The sequence below is a fragment of the Oenanthe melanoleuca genome, chromosome 7 (assembly GCF_029582105.1).
Source record: "Oenanthe melanoleuca isolate GR-GAL-2019-014 chromosome 7, OMel1.0, whole genome shotgun sequence".
Classification (NCBI taxonomy): domain Eukaryota; kingdom Metazoa; phylum Chordata; class Aves; order Passeriformes; family Muscicapidae; genus Oenanthe; species Oenanthe melanoleuca.
In genome coordinates this window covers 31502012-31523886 of record NC_079341.1, presented here as the reverse complement: position 1 = coordinate 31523886, position 21875 = coordinate 31502012, and the positions used below count along the sequence as shown (strand labels likewise).

The 21875-nt window shown below is 46.7% G+C and overlaps 1 protein-coding gene across 2 annotated transcripts; it reads right to left on the bottom strand.

Moving 5' to 3' along the window:
- Positions 1–5259: 5259 nt before the first annotated feature.
- LOC130255525 (carnosine N-methyltransferase 2-like) lies at positions 5260–20367 on the bottom strand. Of its 2 annotated transcripts, XM_056496344.1 has the most exons (9): positions 20217–20367; positions 18479–18694; positions 16367–16428; positions 14919–15057; positions 13383–13435; positions 10189–10296; positions 9951–10081; positions 9550–9643; positions 5260–7356 (listed from the first exon to the last, which is right to left on the bottom strand). In XM_056496344.1, exons 2-9 carry the CDS (start codon positions 18502–18504, stop codon positions 7001–7003), a joined length of 969 nt encoding a protein of 322 aa, XP_056352319.1. In that variant the 5' UTR covers positions 18505–18694; positions 20217–20367; the 3' UTR covers positions 5260–7000. The 2 variants fall into 2 exon arrangements, with proteins under 2 accessions (XP_056352319.1, XP_056352320.1); XM_056496345.1 differs by lacking the exon at positions 18479–18694 and having other exon boundaries at positions 5266–7356; positions 20217–20294.
- Between the last annotated feature and the right edge of the window lie 1508 nt (positions 20368–21875).

Sequence of the window (21875 nt, the reverse complement as noted above, 5' to 3'; positions counted from 1 at the left end):
GATGGTCTCAGAAATAATTTCTAGCCTGATTTTGAAATCAGAAGGTGATTGTTTTGCAATACGTGTAACTTGGCCAGGTGATCCTCACATTAGAGAAAATTGTATTAAGAAAAGGAGATATCTTTCACCAAGATAAAAAGTGACTGTGCAGAGCTGTTGATATGGATTTATTTGTTGGCTATTTTTGCAAAACATGTGGAAAGAAATTAGGGCAATGAATGAGGGAAGGCAAGGAGGAGGGATGACTGCCTAGATGCAGCCTTCAGCACAGGAGGTCCCTGACCTACAGGTTTCCAAAAGGCAGGGAAGGGTGGGGGGAGAAATATATAGAATATTAACTATTTTCTATATTCCTTACATTCCTTCCTTCCCTTGAAAGTACAGGATTCTGGTTAAGGAGGAGTTTTTGTCTAAGGCTGAGAGAAATTCTATATATTCCTACACTTTCCAGGGACTGACACATAAATAAACAGGGCTCCAGTACCAGCAGAAAGGCTAATTATGTTCAGAAGCAATTTGTGGCTGAGAGATGGAACTGGGAGATTTATTCAAATTCCCACCAAAACCAGAATGAATTTGGGACTGTAATTGCTGGGGGTTAGGTGGAGTAAAGTACAGCTCTCCCACAGAATTTCCTCTCCAATTAACCCCTTTACCGGCCTTGTGCTATAGGTTATATTAATGCCCTCAGTTTAACATTTCAAAGCATCAGAAATAATAAACATTAAGCAGTGGCCCAGTGATAATTTACACAGAGGCAGAGAAGACAGGCTCTGGCAGTGCTTGCTGTTTTAAGACATTTGTAATGGGGTGAGAGGCTCCCAGTAAAACACCCAGAGGAGCTTTGTGTCACCCAGGCTCTGAAGCAAGAAATCTGCATTAACATTTGGCAGGAATTGCAAGGCAGCCAGGACCAAGGCTGACCCTGCATCTCCTGAGCACAGAGGAAAGTTTTCTTTAATTTGGCTGCTATGGGATGAGGCTGTGGTGGGGAGATGCTCTGCCAGAGAAAGGAGCAAGGAGTGATAAGAAATTAATGTAAGAATTAAATAAGCTCAGGTAGAAAGTCTAGATCAAAACTGGTATTTTTTACATTATTGTTTTTATGTATAAAAACAAGTCCTGGCACAAGGGAGTGAGTTTGGGTGAATTATTTTTAGTCTGAAGGTTATTCATGGGTGAGTTGTTTGATTCTCCATTGTTAATTCTGCTTTGTGCTGCATCATAGGAGTCACAAGGATTTCTTTGTATCCCAGAGTGGATAACAAATACATAGAATTGGAGAATGACCTGTAGTTGATAGTAAACAATGGAGAAAGTCTATGAGTTAAATTTATTAAACCTGTAGAACTTTTTTTCTGAATTTCCTCACACAACAACCCCTTTCCCCAAATAACAAGTGACATGAAAAAGAAGCATGACAAAACAAAGTCAATATTTATCTACATGGAAACATCTGTAAATCAGGATCTTGTGGACTCTTTGTTCAACACTGAAAGTGCATTAGCCCTTCTTCCAGAAATAAGAAAATCAAAGCATTTCCCTTCTGGATGAGCACTTTTGATACTTTTTAAAGTAAACCCACTCTTAGTCAGGGAAGCACTGCAAAGTGTTTGCAAAAGCAAGGGGCTGGTTTTGTCAGAGGGAGGAGAATGGCAAAGTTCCCATGGAGTTAAATCCTAAAGAAAACAGCCACTGGAGCAATGAGCTGTAATCTTCCTTAATCCATAATATCAGCTGTTGACAGATACATACTGAGTGATTAATAGGATGCTAAAAAATGTTAACAAAGCAATAGGGACTTGGAGACTGCTCTGAAAATTTCCTTATCACATTCACAAATTCACCAGAGGTACCATCATTACAATGTATGACAAAACACGTTTTCTCTGGCAATTTGCTGGCAGGTCTAATCGAATGTGTCATCAGAAGTGGGGAGTGGAAGTGAAACTCCTCTTCTGCTCTTCCCTGCTCCTTCTCAGAGATGAGAAGAAAAGCCCCACTGGGTTCCTGGCATCTCACATGTCCCCAAACCCTCTTCAGGCATGAGACCTTTCCAGCTGGAGCTTCTACTCCAAACATTTATCTTGGAGGGGTTTGTATCCTTCGTTGCTTATTTGCTGTTAACAAGGAATTAAAGGAGAATGGGGGATGAACAACACATTCTCTGTTCTCTGCCTAAGAGAACTTTCACCATTTAGCAAGATTTAAGTTTCTGTTGATACTTCAGTAAGGGAGGGGACTGACTACAAGGAGCAATGCTCAAGAATAAAGATATTTTTTAGACTTGGATTAGATATTCATCCTCAGTCTGGAGGATATGACCTTGAAAAAAAAAAAATCTGTTTAAAAAGCCAGATGATAAACACCTTTCTAGAGCTATGTCCAGGAGGTTATTGTTCCTACAAAGGCCTTTGTAAGCTCCAAAAGGGTGAGCACAATCCTACATGCTTGATATAAGCCTCAACAGATTTCTGTGGGAAAATGTTGAAGGGAGAGGGAAAAAGTTCAGCCTCTTTATTCCCCCCCACACTGAGATTAAGTATATGCTCCAGTATTTTACTGAGCTTGTTTTTTTATGAGATTATTCAGAAATCAGCTACTAGATTTTGCAGTGCCCATGCTACCTTCACTCCCCTGATGATATCCATGAGTAGAGAAGCCTTAACACTTCAAAGGAAATCATTCAGCCCCCAAGACTTCATACAGGTCCAGTTAAACTAAAATTATGTTGCAAAGAGTTGCTCTCTGTAATTCATTTTTAGGGGACTGTAACACAATCAGAGCTGTGCATTGAAATGGGCATATTATGAACTGGAAATGAGGATAAAATCTGCAACTGCTTTATATGAAATGTACAGTTTGGGTTTGTCTGTGTGGAAGAAACTGGTGCTGCTGGAGCATCACAATTCCCTCTGGGAGACACAGGCTGGCTCCTCACTAACTGGGAGCTGCCATGAACTGTGGAGCAGGGCTCCTCCTGGACTGAGCTCAGCAGGGTTAGTCTGGCTCAAAGCTAAGGCTGAAGCAGCTTCTCACTCCTGCCATGCCCTTCCTGGTCCTTCCCTGTCCCTGGAGCTGTCACTCCTGGGTCCCTGAGAGACCCTGAGATCAGGAGAGCATTAAAGGAGGAAGATTTCAACATGGCACCAACACAACTAATAGCCATGCCTGGCAGTTATGGAAGAAGAAATGCAAATCCCAGTGATAAAATGGCAATAATTTTGTGTATCCCTTGTGGCAGCTGTGCTGTGCCATCATGACTTTTTACAAAGCAGAGCCCAGGATCAGTCAGAGTCCATGGCTGCAGTAGAAATAAGTGTGGTCCCCAGCTGCTGGGATCGGGGTGCCATGAGCCAGCAAAGGAAAGTGAACACATTTGTCTGCCTGACTCTGGTTCTGCTGCTTCAGCTCAGCGTTTCCAGCGTTTTGGGAGGAGGATTTATTCTGCTGGCTGCTGCAGCCCTCTGGTGGCCACACTCCTGTTGCTGGGGAAGCACAGTCGGAAATTCTGCATGGGAGGAGAGTGTCTTTTAGAAAGCAAAATAGTTATTAAATAGCACATTCAACAAAGAATAAATATATAAACAAATGGGACACTTAGGATGCTATTTATTCCAGGTGTACAAGCAGAATTGTTGATAAACTACTTGCCTTTGAAGAATCAAAGGAAAAATTACATATAAAGCATTGATCAGCTGTGTTTTTAATGGGTGCCCTGTTTCATCTCCCCAGCCTGTCACTAAACAGTCTGCTTTGAAGTGCTCCTTTTTTTGAGATTTTGTGTATTGATTTATAGGGATGTGGGTAAATTTTGTGCTTACAGATGGGTCTTGCTGAGTATCTGCTTATTGGAAATGTGTCTGTCTGCACAGGAAACTCCAAAGAGGGGTGGAAAACCTCTTGGGCTGGGGAAGATCTGGGCAAACCTGATTGTGCCAAATGTCTGCAAAGACCAACAGGTAGATTTTTCTTCGAATCTTGAAAAGCAAGCCTGGTTTATGGCACCTTTTGTTTTTCCTCTTAATCTACCAGGTGGAGACAGAGACATCACTGCTGATTGGCAATAAGCCATGGGAATTCCTAGTGGAAGGAGAATCCTGATGGGAGCAGTGCTGAGAGCCCATCCAACAGCCCAGCTGCTCACTGCTTGGAGCCAGCACCAGCAAAGGAGATGCCCATGGAATAAACAATAGGATGGATCAAAGGGAAAAGCTTGTGCACAGGCATGGGGTACTCCAGAGGAGGTTGTCCAGCTTTGACTGATGTTTCTGGAGCTGACAGCAATAGTACTTGCAGGCCAGGGTGTCTCAGTCCTGCCAGGGAGATTATATTATGCTACTGTTTTCCCATTATTTTGCTCATTTTTCCCATTACAGTAGTTTCAGGAGATATGGCTGCATTTCAAAAATATATGATAAAACCCAAACCTAAAAAATACTCAAAAAAACAAAGGACAGAGTGGAGACACAATGACTCCACAGGCTCATCACCTTTCCAGGGCAATGCTGCCCCATCAGTAACTGCATTCAGGTGGGTGGGGTGGGGCAGTTCTAGCAGAATCAGCAGGGTGACAATGACCTGGAATGTCTTGCAAGCCAGTGTGACAGCCCACGAGTTCATGGATCATCGGATCCATACCACACATCACCCTGAGCCCATCCAGGTGCACATGGATGTGTCCTACCCAGCTCAAGCATGGAAAAATCATAGAGATGGCTTCTGTGCCTGCAGGTATTTCCCACTGAGCTAGAGTTTTCCCCCCTCAGAGATGTTTGCAGTGAGGCTGCTACACTGCAGGCAGCTTTCCCCAGGTGCTCAGTCCAAGCTGCACAGCACCACGGTGCCAAATGCAGAACCAAACCTCACTGTGTGGCATCTCCCCTTTGGAGCTGGCTGCCCTGCAGCTCCTCCTTCAGCCCTCTGAGCAACTCAGGCCCCTGGGGAAATAGTCTTAACTCACCTATATTAACATTTTAACCTCATACACCACGTTTCAGTGCCATTGGTGCTGTTTGCTGTGCTGCAGTGATGCTGCTCCAAGAGAGCCTAGCTGCCTCCCAGGGCTGCAGCACAAGGACAAGCTGCAGCTCTCTCCCTGCTCTTCCACATCCCCAGGCTCATCCTTCTCACTTATAAGAAACCCTTAATGCTTCCATAAAATGATACTTTGCATATTTTTTTCGTTTTTAACTCAGTGGCCTCTGTGTTCTTCCTTTTCTATAATCCCACACGTGCAGAACCAGATGTGCCTTTTTTGCTTTAAGATCATTTTTATTTTATATGGACACAAACAGCAGTAAGAAAGTAACAAAATTAATGTCTGCCTGGAAGAGCACAGGGCAACCATCATCCTGGGTTCCAAAATATTCTCCAAACAAAAAGGCTGATAAATTTTTAAGACATATCTATATTGTGAGGCACTGAGAGACTTGGGGCAGTAAATGCCTACGCTGATAAAACCATGTGAAATAGCCCAGTGCAGAGCAACTTAGAGCTCAGGTGCAGTGACATTACCTGGTGCAAAGCAGCAGGGACATGTTGCTGGTGTTATAAATTACTCACCACAATCGGGTAGGTCAATCAATAAGGCAATTTATTAGTTCATTGATAAGGAACAGGCAAAGCAGTGCTGGGGACTTGGGGAGTCTGTGCTCCACCAACATGTCCGTCCTGCCCCTGGTCACTGCCCCTTTTACAGGCAGTTTTTGGTGGGCTATGACATGCTCACTGGGCTGGGGTACAAGTCTGAGCAAGCCCAAACATGTTGGCTAGAGCCCATGCTGCAGTGGCTACAAGTCCCCACCAGGCCTGGACAAGGCTTGAAGACATTCTCAGGTTACACTCCTAGCAAACAGGTAACAGCAGGGACAAGCCTGCTCATGTCCAAACAAGCTCACATTTTCCTTATACGTAAAAGTGGATACAATTAATGATTATAGTGAAAAATAATAAAAAAAAAAAAAATTAACAATTTTCAACAAAGTGATTTAAACAAATATAACGAAATCATTAAATATTCTTGGGTTTAATGTCCATGCTTGACTTTGGATTCAATATTCTTGTTTATATTGATTTTGTCGTTTATTTTCATAATGACAGGAATCACTGTGTAACATCTCACACTGGTTTTGTCCTGGCACACACATGGAAGCAGTGGGTGGCACACACAGCCAACACCCTCCCAGCTACAGAGGCCACACAGACTCTTCTGTAGGTGTGCAAACATGCTGGCTACATGGAAAAGTGCAGAAGTGAAAGCATGGGAAGGATGCACAGTGTTAAAAAACAAGTCCAGGGAGGCTCAGGGCTGTGGACACTGCTGAAGGCTTGTGGGGAACCTAATATGTTTTTTTCCCAAGCTGTTAAATGATTCCAAGCTAGACCTTTCCCAGGCTGGGCATCTTTCTCAGAGACAAAACAAGAGAAGGCAGAAAGAAAACACAGACAGACACCTGGTGTTGATCACCGAGCTGTGTGAGTGTCTTGTGGTACTTTGCACGAAGCATGTTTTCAAAGAGGTGTTGCCTTCTTTGACCGATGAGTTTTTTCTACTTTGTTATTTGTGATCATAGAGATGTTGCCTTCTTTGACCGATGAGTTTTTTCTACTTTGTTATTTGTGATCATAGAGGTGTTGCCTTCTTTGACCAATGAGTCTTTCCTAGTTTGTTTTCATGATCATAGAGGTGTTGCCTTATTTGACCAATGAGTCTTTTCTACTTTGTTTTTCGTGATCACAGAGGTGTTGCCTTCTTTGACCAATGAGTCTTTTCTAGTTTATTATTTGTGATCAAAGAGGTGTTGCCTTCTTTGACCAATGAGTCTTTCCTAGTTTGTTTTCATGATCATAGAGGTGTTGCCTTCTTTGACCGATGAGTCTTTTCTACCTTGTGTTTCACGATCTCCCTTATGCACACGCCATGGCTTTTCAATAAACCTGTCTCCTTGCTGCTTGGAAGAGGAGCGGTGCTGCTGTGCCCCCAGCCCCGCAAGGGGCTCTAGGACTCGACGACGATCATGCTGAGGTTGTTGCTGAAGATGACCCTGCCGTCCCTGGTGCTGCTGCACTCGGGCTGGCACAGCGCGTCCCGCAGCCGCCGCCGCAGCGCCGCCGGCGCCGTGCCCAGGAAGTTTTTGGTGCCCGTCAGGAAATCCATCATGCGGGCGCCCAGCGCGTCGCCGTCGCGGAAGCACGCGGTGATGTCCCAGGCCGAGGGCAGCTCGAACACGCGGTGCTGCGCCCCCAGCGCCCGCAGCACGGCCGTGATGCCGCTGCAGGTGACGTAGTGCCCGCGGTCGGTGGCGGGCAGGCAGTCCCTGTGCCTCCGCCACAGGCTGGCCCAGCCGCTGCTGTCTGCCGTGGGACAATTGAGAAACGAGTCCTGTTAGTCACAGAAGCTTTGGGGTTTGTATAAACCAGAATACTTAAAATAAGAAGAGAACGTGGACCTAGATAAAGGGAAATACATGATTAAACCCGTTCTGTTTAAATCCCTCTGTTATGAATATTATGTTTCCTAAATAAGTTGTATCTACTGACAGCTTGCAAAACAAGGCTTCCACACAGCCCAACAGATTCTGCATAATCAGATTTCCTGCCTTTGTGTGATCAATCACAAACTATCTGCTAAAGATCAGGCTTCCTACTTCTGTTTTTATCTACCAAGACCAGATGGTTACATGACCAATTGTCCGAAGAGTTGTCCCACAGAAGTTTGGAAGTTTCTTTGACCACCACTGCTTCCCTTGCAGAATTACTACAACAAAACAATAACAATTATTGCTTACTACAAGGAAAACCATGGTATAAAAAGGGAGCTGCAAACCAAGTTTGGTGGAAGCGTGGAGTGGGCGCGTTTTCCCCAGCGCTGCTTGCTCTGTCTATATAAAATAAACCAATCTAGACTTTGCTAAATATTGAGACTTTGTTTCTCATTTATAACAGCCGGGACACGGGTGTAATATATGTTATAATTCGTGTTAGTTCGTAATTCCTGTGAAATAAATCATGTTTGTATGAGTAAAGAAAATAATGAAGAAACATCCGAACATAAAGCTGCAGAGGGAGGAACAGGGATTGCTTCATTGCAACACTGCAGCTACCAACAAAAGCTGAAGAATCGAAATTAGCAAGTTAATAGACGTAGCCCTAGCGGAGATGGCCCTTTCAGAAACTGTCCAGGAAACACCCAAGCGATGAACACCAGACAAGTATCGATGATTAAGATAACGGGAGTCATCAGGAAAACTACATCCCAATGCCTGGTTCCCATAAGCCAAGATCTGCATTCACCAAAATTCATCGCTTCCCCAAATGCGTTTGTCCAGCCCAAGGCAGAGAAAGAAAACTACATGAATATGCAAAACCACGAAAAGAAAAGAGGACCTCTGCTCCAGGCTAGGAAAAACTGTATAAAACCAGGACTGACCAAGATAGCATTTGTGAACATTGGGGGAACAGGTCGGATCACAGTGCGTTCACCCGGGGTCGGCGCTGTTCTTTTCCATTGTGACTGTCGAGGACCGGATTTCGGTCACAAAATAAATTATCGCTTATTCTGATATTTAATTCGGCCTGATCCCTTTATTATTTATAACACCGGGAACATCACTTTGGCAAAGCCAAGGCAGTCAACAAAGCTGATCAACCATGAAACCAGCTGGGAAACTCCATTGGGCTTTCAGGAGAGCTTTCCCCTTCCACGAGCCTGATTACAAATATCTGCACCCCATAAAACTCTGGTGTCTCCCAGCCCTCCCTCCAAAACTCTCCTGTTTAAAGGAAACTCCTAGGAGAAGTCTCCAGCACTGAGTTTGCCCAGGAGGGAGGGTACAGATGTTCCAATGTGCTGAGCCTGAGCAGCCACACTGCCTCTTAACTGGGCCAAAACAGTGCACGTGTTTCCACACATCAAACTTCAGTTGTAAGTGCTCTTTGAACAGCACACACCTCAAAGAGCAGCCCCAGACAGCGAGGGAAACACCTACAGGCAATGGGAGAGGCAGTTTTAATGGGGAACATGGGAATTTGTGCTTTGGATTCATGAATGGCACAAGGCATGAAACATTCTATTCTTTTAAGAAGTGTTGTGCCTCTTTTTTCCTGTCCTGCCATAAAGCCTGCAGATCTTGGCAGCATCTGTTGTCTTTCTGGGGTCTGGGTCATTGCTGCATAAAGAAAAGAGCCCTAAGGATGAGTCCACCCAGAGCTCATGTGTTTTTACAGTGCTGATTTCACCATGAGGAGGGATGGACCCACTTTCACGGACACAGTTCAGCCACACTTCTCTCTAGCACATACATTCCAGAAGCAGGGAAGCAAGAGCACAAAGGCCGTGCCTAAGTGGCCCCATCAGACACTGGGACCCAAGGCTAAGCCCAGGATTGCATTCTCCTTATGAAATCCAGCATTTTGAAAAATTATTTACTGTAGAATAAGCACCACTGACATCCCCAGATAAATATTTGTGTCTCTCAAACTCCAAAGCTTCAAAACTCCAGCAATGGAGGAAAAAAAAAAAAAAAAAAAGAGCAAGGTCTCCTTTACCTGATAAAATTATGATCAGGAGTTTACCATGATGGTCAAGGCAGCTGTGGAAAAATTTGATAGTATTGGGAATATCCTCCACACGGTACAGCATCTAGAAGAGACAGTGACACACAGCCATTATTCCTCCTCCACAGTGCAATGACCCTCCAAAGGCTTAAACCCTTTCTTTCAGAGGTGTTTTAAATTCTGTTCCAGATGCTTCCCAGCCTTTCCTGATTTCATATGCCCATTTAGGGACACCTCACAGCACTGAGCACTGCCAGCTCTGGTGTTAGTAGAGCTTCTGCAGAATTGTTATGGGAGAGCTGTGCTCAGCTCTGGTGCTAAATTCAAGTATAAAGCAGAACTGAAGGGGGTAGTTAAACTCAACAGTCCTGGGTTAAAGCAATGTCCATTACCTGGATCATATGGATGAAGTCAAATTTCTTATGTGTGCCTTTCTCCTTCACCTGCTGTTCATACTCCAAGGAAGTGAGTTGGTGCCAAATAAAAGAAACATTCTGCAGATCTGGAGCTTGTTTCACCAGTTCTGTTTCAAAAAGTAGAAGAAAATAATAAATTTAATAAAATAGCAGAAAAACTCTTAATTCAGATGGATGGTCCTTGCTATAACCCATGCAGCAGGTGCAGCCTTACCTTTGTAAGCTGCCACGTGCTGTGGGTTGGGCTCCACAATCTCATTGTCAATAAAGACCCCTGGGTGCACAGCCTGCAGTATCCTGATCATTTTCAAATCCTGCTCACCTATTCAATAAACACAAATTCACTATTTTAGGAAGCAGGTAAATGTGATGGAAGGATGCCAGTGCACTCCTGCCAGGAAATCCCCCAGCAGAAGTGAGGCTTGTTCTGCTTTGTGGCTCAGGCAGTGGCACAGCCTGGTGATACTCCCACCATGGTATAGTACTGCTCAAGCTAACAGAGAGGGACAGAGGAGCCTGAGAACAAGGCAGAGATGAGCAGCAGCACAGAAACCTGCTAATGGCAATACCCTGGGTCTGGGGACAGACAGGTCAAAGAGTCACAGCTCACTGTTTACAAAAATAACCACGAAACATGAGTTTTCCGCAGCCCCAGGAAGTCTAATGGGTGCAAGGAGGCAGCTGGCACAGCTGTGTAACTCCAGCATGCCTGGGGTGCCCGTGGCTTTGGGGCTGTCCCAGGGACACAGTGGCTGCTGTGACACAGCCCCAGGACCTGGGAACTGCATCACAAGAGAAAAGATCCACATGCAGAATCCTGGGTCCTCCCTCTTCAGGGATTGTTCACAAGGTCTCAGCCCAGGGTGTCAAATAACTGATGGTTATCTTGGAAATGCAGGTAGGAACTCACAGTTTTGTGTAGAAGTGCCCTGCAAATTTAGCCACTGCTACTCCTGTGCTGCTGTGCAAGCTCTGGAGGAGCAAGCAGCAGTCTGTCCTTCTGTTCTAGGAAATTTCCAGCCTCTTCTGAGGTGATACCAGTCCCACTGCTTATTTCCCAGAAATGCCATGATATGCCAAGTGTCTGAGGCCCCCTGGCTGACTTGAAACCATGTAAAGAAACAGCAGATGCAGCCACCTCTGCAAGAATCCTTTCTGTAGCTGGTGGTGGGGCCTAAAAATAGTCCTGGCCTTGCAAATGTCACACAGAGAGGTCTTGATATGAGATCCTGCATCCTCCCTGCTCCTTCAGCTGATGCACCAGCCACAGGAAGAGCCCTCATCTCTGGCAGGTGCTGCAGTAAATAGAATTCAGGGAGGGAAATACCAGCCATGCCAGCACAGGACACCCAGGGAAGGATGAGTCTTTTGAAATTGGAGAAAAAATACCCCAGGCCTGTGAGGAATGCAGTGGCAGCAGGGCAGAGCTGGCCAGGGGCTCAAGGGAAGAGGCTGTGGCTGCATCCATTGAAGGTGGGTGCAGGGACCAACATTGCTGACAGGAAGGGACATCCCAATAGCAAGCAGCTGAACCATTTGTGACAGTCCTAGATGCCAGTTTGGAAGTGCCTGGTTGGGAGCAGCAGCTTTTAGAGCTGTCTGCATGCTCAGGGCAGGGCCAGGGGCACAACATCACTGCCCCATGCCCTGGAGCCACTGATGGAGAAAAATGGATGTATCAACAGCAGGGGGATATCTTGAAAGCTGCTTAGGAGATTTGGAGATTTTTTGAGATTTTTTGAGATTTTTTGAGATTTTTTGAGATTTTTTGAGATTTTTTTCACTCCTTCTCTGTAAAATTCCTTAACCCAGTGCTTGCAAGAGCAGGTAATAACATCTTCAACCGGGGTGTCTGTAAAAGCAAGCAGTAAAATACAGCACTCTAGGGCAGGAATTCCTCTGCTGCAGCTTGCCCTGCCAGCAACAACCCTTCAGCACTGACCACAGCAATGCTGGGACAGGACTGGAACCTCTCTGCAGCTGGAAGGTTCCAGCTCAGAGTTAAACCAGCCACAAGAAACCGTGGGGTGGGTGAGAAAACGTGATTTGGACCACAGCAGAGGCTCTCAGGGTGTGGAGTCAGCCACTAATCCCCGTTAATATTTTCATCAACCAAACTAATTCTGGGGGCTCTGTGAAACCAGAGTCCTCCTCTGAAAAGGTCAGGGATCAGATGTAACCTTTTCCTGGGTGCCATCCCAGCTCACTCCCTGCCCAGCCCCAGAGCTCAGCCCCTGCCAGCTGGGGGTGCAGCTTGGACCCCTGTGCTGGCATCTCACCCAGGAAACACAGAAAATCTTACAGGGTTTATTTTTCCATTAAAACCTCCTCTGAAGAGGACAAAGGAAAATTAAGGACGATGCTAAAAGTTCATTTCCCCCTTGTGCTTTTGTGGAGTCAGAATTTCTGTTTTATATTACTTAATGAAAATAGAGGGTAATTGAGAACTGAATCATTTCTTCCTGCTTGGTTTCTCATATGCTCCAATATATTCCCAGTTGGGGAAAACAATCAAATGCTAATTTTCTCTTACTCAGGAAAACAAAACCAAAAAAAGTGAGAAAAATACTTTCATTTGAAAGTATCAGCACTTAAAATTCAGCTGGAAATACTTTTCAAAGCAGAAGTAAACTCTGACAAATCAAACCATTACTTCTTTTCTCTACTCTTTATTTTTCTCCCAGTTTCCCTAGGAGCCAAGTTGGCTGTTTCACCATTTTTTTGTTTTGTTGTTTTGGTTTTTTTTTAAACACAAATGCATTTAGAACTTTAAAGCTATTTTTCCAAAGGATAGGTTTCTCTCTGGGGAAAAATATCATTTGCAGTTAAACCCTCCTTATCACTGGGTAAAAACACAGCAATAACAAAGAAGCAAATCTTGAAAAAGCTGATGCAGCCCCATGCTAATGGTTGTGGCCAGGTGGTTTTGCACTACTGAGAGCAGGACACTGCCCAGCCTTGGCCTCTGGGATCCCTAAAAAGAAAAAGGAGATATCCCTTCAAGGGGGATAGTCTAAGGCAGGATTTTGGGTGGAAAGAACTTCTCCAGTGTCTGTAATTCCAACTAGGTTTGAAGATGATCTTGTACTTAACCAGAAGGAGGAGTCCTTGATTTGAGGCAAATAAAGTCAGGTGAGAGTCACCAAGAGGCAGAAACTGAGCTAAAATCACATGGAGAAAGGGAAAGGGAAAGGGAAAGGGAAAGGGAAAGGGAAAGGGAAAGGGAAAGGGAAAGGGAAAGGGAAAGGGAAAGGGAAAGGGAAAGGGAAAGGGAAAGGGCACTCCTCTTATCCCAGCTCCACTCTTCCTCCTGCCCTCCTGTGCATCAATGGGAAATGCTGTCATTAATGTCTGATTAATTAATTAATTGCCCATTTCTTCAGTATGTCCCATCCCCACCCTCCTCACCTGTGCCACTCCCAACTCCCAGAACGCTGATGGTCGATTTTCCAGGGCCAAGACTGAAAGGACAAACACACATTGCTTAACCACACTATATCACAGGAATTCACATTTTCATTCTTACAACTTGGCTGACATGTCAGCCTGGAAATTTTCATGCCATGCCCATGAACTGGGACAGAAATTGGGTTATCCCTCTTGAGCCTGGTGATAACCAGCATGGCAGGAGCCTGCCCAGAGCAGCCAGCTCATATTTCAGAGTAGCCAGCTCATATTTCAGAGTATAGTGGGCACCGTGGTGGAGAATTTCTCACCCTTTGTCAAGGAGGTTTCTTCAGGCTGTGCAAAAAAGCCTCTGGGAACCCCAGGGCAAAGGGGCTGTACCTGACTGGGATGGCACTGCTGGGGAAGTCTCAGCTCCCTCAGGAGGGAATACTGGATGTGAATATCCAGAAAAATCATTAGCCTATCCAGGTGACTGGAAATCATCTCTTATCAACATTAATCTTGGATTGAAATCAGGAGAAGGGTCTGAATCTTCAGTAATTATTACCTTAGAAAAATTGCTTATTAAAAGTCAGATGCAGAATGTTTAATAACAGCCATGCTCTGACATGGTTTATGGCCTTACTCTGCTCTCAGGCATGGATTGTGCCAAGGGACTGAGATTTCCAGTCTCAGGAGGCACCACAGTAATGACCCCACCAGAGAAGTGGAATGAATAGCAAGTCCTGAAGGGTGTGAGCAACTCCAGGAGCCCCAGTCCTAATGAGGGTCAAGACCCTTTGACAAACCCCAAATCAGAATTGTAGAAACCCACAATGTTTTCCATTATTGAAATTCACAATTAAAATTTCTTATTATAATCTTTGTTATTTTATTGTCTATATATATATATATATGATTTTTAGAATAAAAATTTACCTACAAAAAAAGTACAGTTCCTATAACATCCAAAAATTATCCAGATTTGAAAGGACTTTCTTGTGCTTTGGATCTGGGTTGTTCTGAAGCTGTCTGCAGTTATCCAGCCCTAAGATATTACATCAATACTTTACAAAACTAATTATCATCTGGTATTTAAGCAATGCAAATCGACTTAGGATAGAAATAAGGAGCTCTTAGGGGACTGGAAAAAACACGAATTAGCCACTAGGAGAGAATTAGAGATGTGTTTCTGTTTGGATGGATGTGATGAAGTCCCAAAAGCAGGGAGAAAGCACAAGAGAGCTTTCTTTCAGAAAAGAACAAACAACCAAAAAACCCCAACTTTAATCCTTGGAAAATCAGCTAATGAAAAGAGATGGATATGAGAATGAGGTCTTGAGTCTTTCCTTAACATAAGCTGAGAGGCAGCACAGTGAATTAATTGAAACAGCACGTACTCTGGAGTCATTAAACAGAATATCCTAAAAACCACCATTAGGGGACTTTAAACTGAAAAGCATTTAAAGCTCATTCCTGCCCCCAAAAATCCTGGAATATTTTTGCTGGCTCCCAGGACAAGAGATGGCTTTCCCACCTGGGGGGAGTGCTGCTTACCCAGCCATGATGTGGGGCATTTGCTCCTTGTTGAACTCATCCATGCACTGGTGCTCTGTAGAGTGGTCCAAGAAGGATTTAAAGGCCTCCACATACTCCTCAGCCGTGAGGCTTCTCATGGAGGGGATGGTGTAGAGCTCTTGGGAAGCAAACATGGATTACATGTGAGAGGCTTCGAGGCATGAGAAGGGTCAAACCTCATGGGAGAAACTCAACCTAACCCAACAGGAGCCAGAGATTTGGGACAGCTATGCAGAGGATGCACTTTCCAACCTGTTCACCCTCAGGGTGCAAAAATTATTCTTGGGTACCCTTTGACATCAGCATGTTTGCTAAGTGACCCATCATTACATGAAAATGTCTCCAAAATGCTCAGCCAGATGTGGGGCACCCTGTTTGCAAGAAGGGATGGAGCTGGAGGGGTTTTCTGGAGGACTAAAGAAGAGGGGAAGGGAGTGGGTCCAGACCTGTGTGCCACCCCTCAGGGTGGCTGAGGTGGCAGCTCCTGGCACTGCCCAGGAGGGTGATGCACTCAAACACTGCAGCTGAGCACAAACAGCCCTGTGCATCCCACCTGTGACCCTGCACAGCATGGGGTGACATGGGCTGCCAGGGAGGAACTCCTGCTGGCACCTGCAGCTCGTGGCCAGGAGGGCAACTGGTGGCCAAACATTTCACCTGAATGGGCTCATGTTCAAAGGTGGGTGACTGACACCAAGATCTCTCCCTTGAGCCAAAACCCAGGGATACTCAAGGGGTCCCAAGCAATTTCTGCAAAGTCTCCCTTTGCTGCTGCCCCATCCCAAAGGCAGGACTGTTGCCAGGGCACAGGGTCAGGGCTGGGGAGCAGAGGCAGGACTGAGACTCGAGGCTCATGAGAAGATGTCCTGCAGGGCTGGGTCTGTCTCTGTAGGAGCCCCTCACAGTGCAGCCTCCACCTGCCAGATCAGTCCTGGAAAGGCATCATTCAGTGGGAAAAAATCAGCTATTCCTCCTGAATGAAATGAGGATGAAGGACAGGACTTGGCAAAACATCTTCATCCTCATTTTTGACTTTCAAGGAGCTGCTTTTTATCACCTGCTTTTAATCACCACTAATAAGAGAACCATGCATGTCTCATCCAGGACAGAGCAATCTCAAACTGAATGCCTCTGCTTTTTCCAAAACCACATGTCCTTGGCAGCTGTGTTCCTGGTCCAGCCCTACAGGAGATAAAGACATCAATGTCTATCCTCAACACTTTGAACTCTACCCTAACATAAACCTGAAATCTCCTGAACTGCAGTCAGCTTACCATCCTGTTTCTCCATTTTTTTTTATTTATTTTTTTTTTATCTCTAACTCCAGAAGAATTAAAACATGTTTGTAGCAACAGCAATCTGAGTGGGCATTTTACTTTAATATATTTTTTTTCATTTTTCTTTTTCTTTTTTTTTTCCCCAAATACCTGAATTATCGTGTGGAGTTGTCAGAATCTCTGCTTCAAAGTTCATGCTGGGGAAACTATTCCTGTAAGGAAAGTATAGCACTTCAGTTATTTGAAGAACCTGTATGCTTTTTTGAAGCTGCACTGAAAATGCAGAACAAAGGGAAGATGCTCCAGGACAAATTTTCCTCTCCTGATAATTCATAATTTATTTTGTTCTTTTTTTACTAGAGAAAGCCAAAACTTCTTTGTAGCTGATCATAGTCATAGAATCCTGGAATCCTAGAGTAAATAGAAGAGTTTGGGTTGGAAAGGACCTTAAAATTCATCTTGTTCCAACCCTGGGCCTTGGGCAGGGACACCTTCCACTATCCCAGTTTGCCCCAGCCCTGTCCAAACTGGCCTTGGACAATTCCAGGGACAAGGCATCCACAACTGGCTTCCAACACAGCATCCAACACTGCACCAGGGTTTGTCTGAGATGTGCTGTGCAAGTTTTCATGCCCCTGCAGAACCATTAACCAGTCAATGCAGCTGAAGGCATCAGATTTATCATTTCTTCATTTTCTTTGGCAACATCCCTCATACATAGAATAGGGGTGAGATGCCACTGGCAGGAGGAAGAGATTTAAATTTGGGCAAGGACCTCACTTCTGCAAGGACAGGCTTGGGATGAGGCTGTCTGTGCAAAGGGAAGAGTCTCCTCCTGGGTAACCACATTTCAGTATCAAGGTGCACAGCAAGTCTCAGGGGTGATATCCTGTATGTGTTTAGACACACCAAGGCTTTGCTGTTAGAAAATTCTTCAAGGACAAGCAGTCTGAGATAGCAGACCCCAGCCCAATAGTCTCCTCTGCCAAGGAAAAAAATCCCAAGTGAAGAAAAAACAAGGTAGGAGATAGAAAAGTAAAGATCTGAGTTTGTAGTGGGGCTTTGAGATACAAATATGTAAGGACCATGCTGGCCATGTGGCAAGGGAGTGGCCATGTGCAAATTCTGCACTGCCTTGGTCAATGAAGGCAAGAAAAGATTGAGATGTTCCAGAAGTCTCAGAGACACTGGGACACTTCCAGAGTCCTGCAGGAGCAGCTGATTCCATCTGGGGTCAGTGCCAAAGCCATGTAACTCATGTCCATGAGTATGTCAAAGGTCTCTCTTCCAGCACCTTGACCTCACCTCTCCCCAGGAAAGACCTCTCAGAAGCTCTGTAGGGAGAAGCCAGAACCCAGCCCACATCCAGAATCTCCAGCTTGGCTGCAGGCCAGTTCCTCCAGTTTCCACCCAGCCCTCCAACCTCTTCCATCTCTGCCCATCAGATCAGAGGTTTGTCCTGTCCCCTCAGCTGGGTGAACCCGAGGTGGTTTCAGAGTAAACCTCCCACTAAAATGCCGAAGGCTAGCCTGGCTTTTCCTGTGCAGGGAGGAGCAGCTTTGGACATGAACTCCATTTCTGACAGGTCAAGTGTTTCCAGCCATGCCAGGAGACCTGCCAGGAGAACTGGACAGACTTCAGCACAAGCATTCACCAGCACAGACGATGCCAAGATCTCTTCCACTGACACTTTTGCCATTTCTCCCTGGCAGAGGTTAGATTCTGAGACTGATTAACACTTGTGCCTGGGAAGGTGAAACTGGATCAAATGGATTTCCTCTAAAATCTGGTTAAAATCCAGACCAGATCCTAAAATTTACAAATAACATTTTGGGTCGGTCCTGCCCACCCTGGGACCCCAATACCCAAGAGCAGGAGCGAGGCAGTGACTGCCAGGGAGCAGGGTGGTCCTGCCACAGCTCCCAGCTGAGACTGAGCTCACAGGGTTAAACCTCTTCCTCCGTGAGCTGAGCTGGGTGCATCATGGACAGCAGGGGCAGGGAAGTCACATTGTTACTTCAGGACATGCAGCCTCTTTAAGTTGAAAAAGTTTTCTCTAGGAACACAAATTTCAAGAATATCCTCATAACTCATAAACTTCATTATTGCTAAACTCAGGCTGTGAGGGGCTAAAGATCTCCCTCTTAGCCCCCATCCTTCCCAGGACATCTGCTGCTCCTCCCACCTCCCGCACTCCCGTCTGTGACACAGAGACAGCAGGTGGGGCAGCAGCATCCCGCTCCCTGCCAAGCACACACACACCTCTTCAGCTGCGGGGGCGGCTCCATCGCGGGCGGTGCTGTGCGGGGACACACGGACACACTGATGAGCCTCGTGGGTCCCTTCCCGCTGCGGTGCCGTGACCCGGAGCTGGGGTCAGCCAGGAGCCGAGCCTAGGTCAGCATTCCAGCGTGTCCCGCGTGTCCCGCGTGTCCCGCGTGTCCCGCACGGCGCTCGGACACCGCGGCTCTGCCGGACCTGTCGGGACAGGCGGCGTCACTGGGACAGGGACAGGGACAGGGGGAAACCCGAGCCCCTGCGGGTGTCGCAGCGGTGTCCTCATGGCACGGGGGACAGAAGCACAGGAAGGAACACCTTGTTACTCCCGAGCCGAGGGGTGTGAGCCGGGCAGAGCGCAGTGTCCGGTTTTAATGTGCTGTGAGCCGTGTCTGTCCTTCTGGACAGCAGGGAACGCTTTCCCGCATCCTCCATGGATGGGGGATGCGCTGGGACATCCCGGCCTTCCCCAGGGAGAAAAGCAGCTCGTCGGCTGCCCGGAGCCCTGAGCGAGCGATTTTTCTGTCTGTGCCTCAGGGGAAATGCGGCACATGGCAGAACCTCCGGCGAGCAGCGCAGCCCCGCAGCCTGGCACACTGAAGGGATGGGGACAGCCAGCCCAGCCTGCTCCCACTCTGCTTGCTGAGCCGCAGCGATTAGAAAGCAAGGAAACACTTTTGGGGACAGCTATCCAGGGCAGACATATCTGGAGATCCCCAGGAAGGGATAGCATGGTCACTGCTCCAAATTCAGAAAATCCTGAGTGCTACCTGCACTTGACTCTGGATTTTCTCCCTACCCGCACCCACAGGACTGATGCTCCTTTTGCCTAACATCTAATAACACGAATGTTAAAAAAAAATTATTTAAAGACTTTATGTTTCCAAGTGAGATCTACTGGTGCAAAAAGCAGCCTTAGGATCCTCATCACTCCCATTCCCTGAAGGCAATGGGTAGAACAGATTGAGCAGAGGACAAATAGAGCCTCCCCTTTTTCTGAGAACCCCAGAAAACTTCCTGCCCCTCACAGATCCCCGAGACCAGGGACCAGGTGCAGATGCTTCACCTGCCTTGGTTTATACTCACTATCAAGTAACCTGCCTTGATTTACATTAGATTTGGCTTCCAGGTGGATTTAAGATACCCACCTCAAGGCAGGTCTGCAGCAGCACGTTAACAAGTGCATTGCTACTCTCCAACCAAATATTCAAAATATTCCGGGTGAGGACAGACCAGAACCTCTTTGCTAGGCCTAAAGTGCACCTTTGTCTCATGATGCAGTGGTTTTATGCTGGTCAGTTCATCAGTCCCGGCAGAGATGCCATCCCCAAACACCAGCTGTGGATGCTCCCGGGACAGTCCGTGTGTCCCCAGCCAGCCCTGCCTGTCCCAGCAGAGATGCCATCCCCAAACACCAGCTGTGGATGCTCCCGGGACAGTCCGTGTGTCCCCAGCCAGCCCTGCCTGTCCCAGCAGAGATGCCATCCCCAAACACCAGCTGTGGATGCTCCCGGGACAGTCCGTGTGTCCCCAGCCAGCCCTGCCTGTCCCAGCAGAGATGCCATCCCCAAACACCAGCTGTGGATGCTCCCGGAGTGTCCAGGAGCAGCAGCCTGGTGTCCCCAGCCAGCTCTGCCTGTCCCAGCCCAGCCACCCCCCGACCCCCCTGCCAAAGCCGGGATGGGACGGGACGGGCACCCCGCGGGTCCCGGAGCAGCCGTACCTCCCGGAGCCCTCGGAACCTGCAGAAAACGGGAGCTGGATCCCTTGGGAAGCTCCTTGTAGGCGCTGCTCCCCCTCCCTGCCTGGCTGGCCCGGCTCCGAGCCCGCATTAGCCCGGAGAGCAGCCTTTGTTTTGGGAACAACGGGGCACTGTGGGCTGCGGGCTGGCAGCGCTGGGATGGAGCCGCTGCCAGCGCCCGCAACCCGTGACTCGATCCGCCCCAGCCTCCACCGCACCGGCTGAAAGCTGATTGCTGATCGCCCAGAGGGGCTAAAGCCAGAGCTGGGCTGCAGGGAGAGCAAAACAAAGCCGCTGTTTTCCCTCCCACCCTCTGCGGAGGTCAGGATTGGGCTGATCCTGCAGAAATAGGTCACTCACTGCCACTGCCCCTCTCACACAGGCTGTGCGAGGCTGGTGCTGCCCATGGCCAGAGCTCCCCTCAGTGCCCCATTTTCTATCACACCACAGCAAGATGCTCCTGAATCTCCAGGCAGGAAAGGCTGGGTGTTTGTAAGAGCTGGATGGAGAGATGGAGACTTCAGAGGGCTCTCAAGATGCTGTTTATTGTATCATATTGATGCCTATAGGCAAGCTGTGTGTCCTGAAGCTCCATTCTATTCATGTCACAAAGCATTATATTTCTTTCTCTGCTGTGCATCTTATTGCATAACAACCTATCAACACCTTGACCACTACCTACAGCCTAACTACTAACATTACCATATTCTTGTTACTATTTTCCAATCACCAAAAGTTAGGATGTCACAGTTCAAGCTAAAAGTTTTCTTACAGTGGAAAATTCTGAAATCTTTCTCTGCTTGCAACATGGTATTTTTGTTTGTCTGTGAAAATCCTTCTGCTTGGTAAAAACATCCTTTGTTTGAGGTGGACTTATCCTTTGCTCTAAGTCATAAAAGCGCCTTCCAGCTCACTTGCTCTTTGCCTCCTCAGTTGCCTACAAAGACTGGCTCAGCAATTCTCTTCTTCTATATCAAAATTTACGTCCATTTCTATTCCTTCTTCAGATTCTACATTCAAAGGTCTTTCTGTTATACATACACATCTGTGAGACCCTCCTGTCACATCCTTATCCTTCCCAACAGGTATTGACATGAAATTTCAATGAATTTCCCTTCTAAATAGCTGTGGACACTGCTGGAGGCCTAGGAAAATTCCAGCCAGGCCTTTTCCCAGGTTCTGAGCTGTTTTAGCTCAGGTTCTCTCCCAGGCTGTGAGACTTTCCCAGCTCTGGCCAGGATTCTTTCCCAGGATGACAGCTTTCCTACAGGTAGAAAGGAATTAATAACATAGATTGGCACCTGGTGCTGACCGTGGGACAGTGAGTGATGCAGGTGACATGGGATGTTTTCTCCTGTTGCCCAATGAATTACTGTCCTTAGATTCATGAACCCTCCTTTAAATACAGGTTAGGTTTTCAGTAAAGTGCTTCTTTGCCCAAGAAGAAGTGTGGTGCTGTTATTCTTCCCTCCTAGCAAATAGCAACAAATAGCAACCAATTCTTAGGTTTTTGATGATTGTCAGGAAGGTCCTTGGCATTTTTAGAGTATTGATGGCAGAAGGTTTGGGACTAAATGGTTTTTAAGGTGCCTTCCAACCCAAACCAGGGTAGGATTCCATGTTTGTTTTTTGAGACCTTTC